Source organism: Orycteropus afer, unplaced genomic scaffold (assembly GCF_000298275.1).
Source record: "Orycteropus afer afer isolate SDZICR_OR568_19922 unplaced genomic scaffold, OryAfe1.0 scaffold00040, whole genome shotgun sequence".
In the NCBI taxonomy this organism is placed as follows: Eukaryota; Metazoa; Chordata; class Mammalia; order Tubulidentata; family Orycteropodidae; genus Orycteropus; species Orycteropus afer.
Window position 1 is genome coordinate 15,892,069 of NW_006921627.1, and position 3,824 is coordinate 15,895,892.

General features: G+C 38.5%; 1 protein-coding gene across 1 annotated transcript in view; it reads right to left on the reverse strand.

Annotated features, from left to right (window-relative positions):
* Positions 1 to 1,111: 1,111 nt before the first annotated feature.
* OLR1 (oxidized low density lipoprotein receptor 1) overlaps positions 1,112 to 3,824 on the reverse strand; it is a 10,368-nt gene continuing 7,655 nt past the window's right edge. The window contains exons 4-6 of the mRNA XM_007937170.1: positions 2,087 to 2,226; positions 1,521 to 1,636; positions 1,112 to 1,256 (exon numbers count right to left, since the gene is read on the reverse strand). Of these exons, the coding sequence (XP_007935361.1) occupies positions 1,112 to 1,256; positions 1,521 to 1,636; positions 2,087 to 2,226 (401 nt within the window). The remainder of the gene's footprint in view (positions 1,257 to 1,520; positions 1,637 to 2,086; positions 2,227 to 3,824) is intronic.

A 3,824-nucleotide genomic window follows, 5' to 3' on the forward strand; every position in this document is an offset into this window, starting at 1 on the left:
ATATAACAGAGTTGACAAGAGATCTGCTATGAAGGTGTGTACTTTCAGGATAAAAACATTCTTTTTCTTATTATTATTTTAATTTTTTTTTATTCTTGCTTCTGGACTATGATTGTGACAAATACTGCAAATACTGTTCTGAAAATTTATGCACATGTTAAGCTGCTGTTCTTTGGTAGAGAAAAAATGAAGAAATAATAACTGATTTAAACCCAGCTGATGTCGACTTATAGTGACCCTATAGCACAGAGTAGAACTGTCCTCATAGGGTTTCCAAGGCTGTAAATCTTTACAGAAGCAGATTGCCTCATCTTTCTCCCTGGAGCAGCTGGTGGGTTCTAACTGTTGACCTTTTGGTTAGCAGCCAAATGCTTTAACCACTAGACACCACCAGAGTTGTGGACTAGTTCACAGAAAAGACCATCTAATTATTCCCTAAAATAATAACAATAATAATAGTAATAATAATAAAAAACCCAACCTGCTGCCGTTGAGTCAGTTCTGACTTACAGAAACCCTAAACTCCCTAATTGCCCACCCAAAATATGTAGGCATTGTGTGTGTGTGTGTGTGCATGTGCACAAATGGTGGAATCTGGAGATGAACTGCAATAGAAAGACTGATGCGAGGTGGCTTTTAAATTTGGGAACATGAGTCCCTTGATTTCAGTAAGGCCTTTCCCCTCTTTCATTTCTTCATGTGCAGTGTTGCCCATGCATATTTCCCTTTTTTGTGTGTATGTTGCCCTCTGCCTGCAGTTGGGCAATATCTCCCAGTTCAGTCTTCTATGCAGTTTTAGGAGGGTGAGGGGAAAGGTGGCACTGAGGTAGAGAGGACTGAATGCAGAGCAGTTCCAAGGCTTGGAGAGTAGTAAAATTTAAAAATAGAAAAGGGAGAAGAATTGAAGGCTGGCAGGGACACTTGAGACAAATTAGACAAACTGATATAGAGGTGACAGGCAGCTGGAACCTAGTCTCTGCTAATGAGTTCTGCAGCCGAATAATAACAGGCACCGGTGCTCAGGACTCTCACAGTTTGCACCTGAGAGAAGAGGAATAGCTTAATTTCTAGAATAGAATTTGAAGATCCTTTTCTTCCGGCACTTTCACTTTCACTGTGCTCTCAATAAATTCGCCTTCTTCTGACATATACTGAATGCAACTAAAATGCAATTGTCAGCATAAACAATTCCCCTTTGCATATATGCACAGGTGCCTGAAGAGTATGTCTTGGAAACAGCACCCTGGAGTCTAAACCTGAAAATGGGAGGGGGAAAAAAAAAAGATTTTAGTTAACACCTTATATAAGGAACTTGCCTTAAAACCTTAAAATAAGTAATAAATATGGGCAGGAAAACTCAAGACAAGGTCACAGTGGGTAAACAGGCACATCCCTAGGTGAAAGAGATAGGGAAATAGACTTTCAGAAATTTTCCAGGGCTCTTTCTGGTGAGAAGAGGATTCGGTAAGGAAGATGGCAATGACTTCGCTGGTAGGGATAGGAAAGAATAGGAAACTTACAAATGGGACATCCAAGGAGAACCATCCTCCCACAACCATGAGTTGCTGGGTTTTCTGTGAGACAGCCCCATCCAGAATGCGAAATCAGAATGGGCACTGGCTTTCTGGATGAATTCCTGTGAAGAGGAAGGTTTCTGATTGATGGTGGAGCCAATGTGGCAGTTTCAGAATCTGTAAGTTGTGTAGCACTAGACTCAAAAAACTAAAGAATCAAAAAAGATTTTGTCATATCCTTGATGGTTTTACAGACTGTTCACTGAGGCCCCAAAATAATACGTAACCTGTCCATCCAAACACCATCCACTCCGCAGAAGCAAGACGGGGCAATCTACTTCTGCAAAGATTTACTGCCTCAGAAACCCAATGGGGGTCGCTATGAGTCAAAATCAACTCAATGGCGGTGGGTTTTGGTTTGGGGTCCATCCAAGGTCATGAACATGACCACTTTCAGGCTAGAACAAAGGTATTCTGTCTCTCAAAGGAATGCTCTCCCACCATGGGCCTAGATCAAATTGATTTTCCTATAAACCAATACTCCAGCCCAACACAAATCCGTATAAACTTACCAGATCTTCTGTGCTATTAATTTTCAGCAACTGGGCATCCAAAGACAAGCAGTTCTCTCTGCTCTTTGCCCAGTTAAATGCGCTAGAGGAAAATATGTAACAGCTTTCTCTGTGCCAGATCCAGTTTTGGGGACAAGGACCTAGAAAATGTAGTATATCTAATCAGTGAGTTATGCCTGGGTAAAAGTAATTCTGCAAGTTTCTTCTTAAATCAATTCACTCCTCAGTCCTTTCACATACGTCTATCTTTTCTTGATTGTTATACACAGACACTATAAATACTTAAGCACCCTCATGGTCTTTACTTCTCCTTTTTTTTTTTAAAGAAAAAAGCAATCTGATTTTAGTAAACTAAATCGACTTCTCTTTTACCATTTTTACTTCCCCTGTTTCATATCCCCTTCAGGATATGATTGGGATGTAATTTTAGAATCTGATAATTTTTTTTAAACTTATGTTTGGAATAATATGAGAGTTTGGCAATGACGCTTAATAGACATTCTGACATTAAAAAGTTATGTTTGTGTACTTAAAACTTCAAGGCCTTCAGTATTGGATCGTAGTCTTCATAGTGAATCTTCTGTTTCTAGATTTGTTCTATCCAATACAGTAGCCTCTAGCTACATGTGACTAGTCCCTGGGTAGCACAAATGGTCAAGCACTCAACTACTAGCCAAGGTACTGCTGCCAAAAGGTTTGCAGTTTGAACACACTCAGTAGTTCCTCAAAATAACAAGCCTAGCTATGTGCTTCTGAAAGGCCACAGCTTTAAAATCCTCATGGAGCAGTTCACCTCTGCACATATGGGGTTGCCATGAGTTAGAATCAACCCAGTGGCAACTATCAACAACAACAAAGCTAAATTGGCTCTTGAGCAGTTGAAATGTGTCTAGTCTACACTAAGATGTACTATAAGTGTAAAATGCACACCAGATTTTGAAAATTTAGTATGAAAGAATGTAAAGTATCTCATTAATAATTTTATAGATTACAGTGCTAAAATGATATTTTGAATATATTGTGCCAAATAAAATACATTATTAAAATTATTCAGTTTCTTTTCCCTTTTTTAATGTAGTTACTGTAAAATTTAATATTACATGTCTCATATTTCTTTTGCCCAGTGTTATTCTAGGGAGAATTGTACAGTGAAGCAAAGTAAGGATCTCAGTTTCAATAAGAATTTAGAAAACTAGTGAGAAATTTTCAGCCCAAAAATTCCCAGGCTGACCAAGAAACCAAACTCAGAGTTTAGGCAATAGGCAAAATATGCCAATGTCTGTATATTTATGAATATTTTAAACAACATCACAATCAGTCTAACTATCACCATTATCGTCACCACCACTATTTTCATCTCTTCTGTGTATTATCTACATTTGGATTCTCTTTAATGGGAAACAAAGCCCTTTTGTCTACGCTGTGACCTTGACCTAAAATTTAAAAAAAAAGAGAGAAAGAAAATCCTTGAGTAAGACACCATTTTAATTTGAATATTCATTGTGGCATAAAAACTTTGGATATTTTTATAAGAGTAAGTGAAATAAGAGAGGAAAGCACTATACAAAAGTGAGTGAGAAAAGATATACAAAAACCTGGGTGAACGAACGTACAGAATACAAATGTCTTCTTAATTTGCCTAGGCCTATTATACCGTGCGGGAGCTCTGGTAGCATAGTGGCTAAGGCACTTGACTGCTAACCAGAAGGCTGGCGGTTCAAACCCACCAGCCACTCCT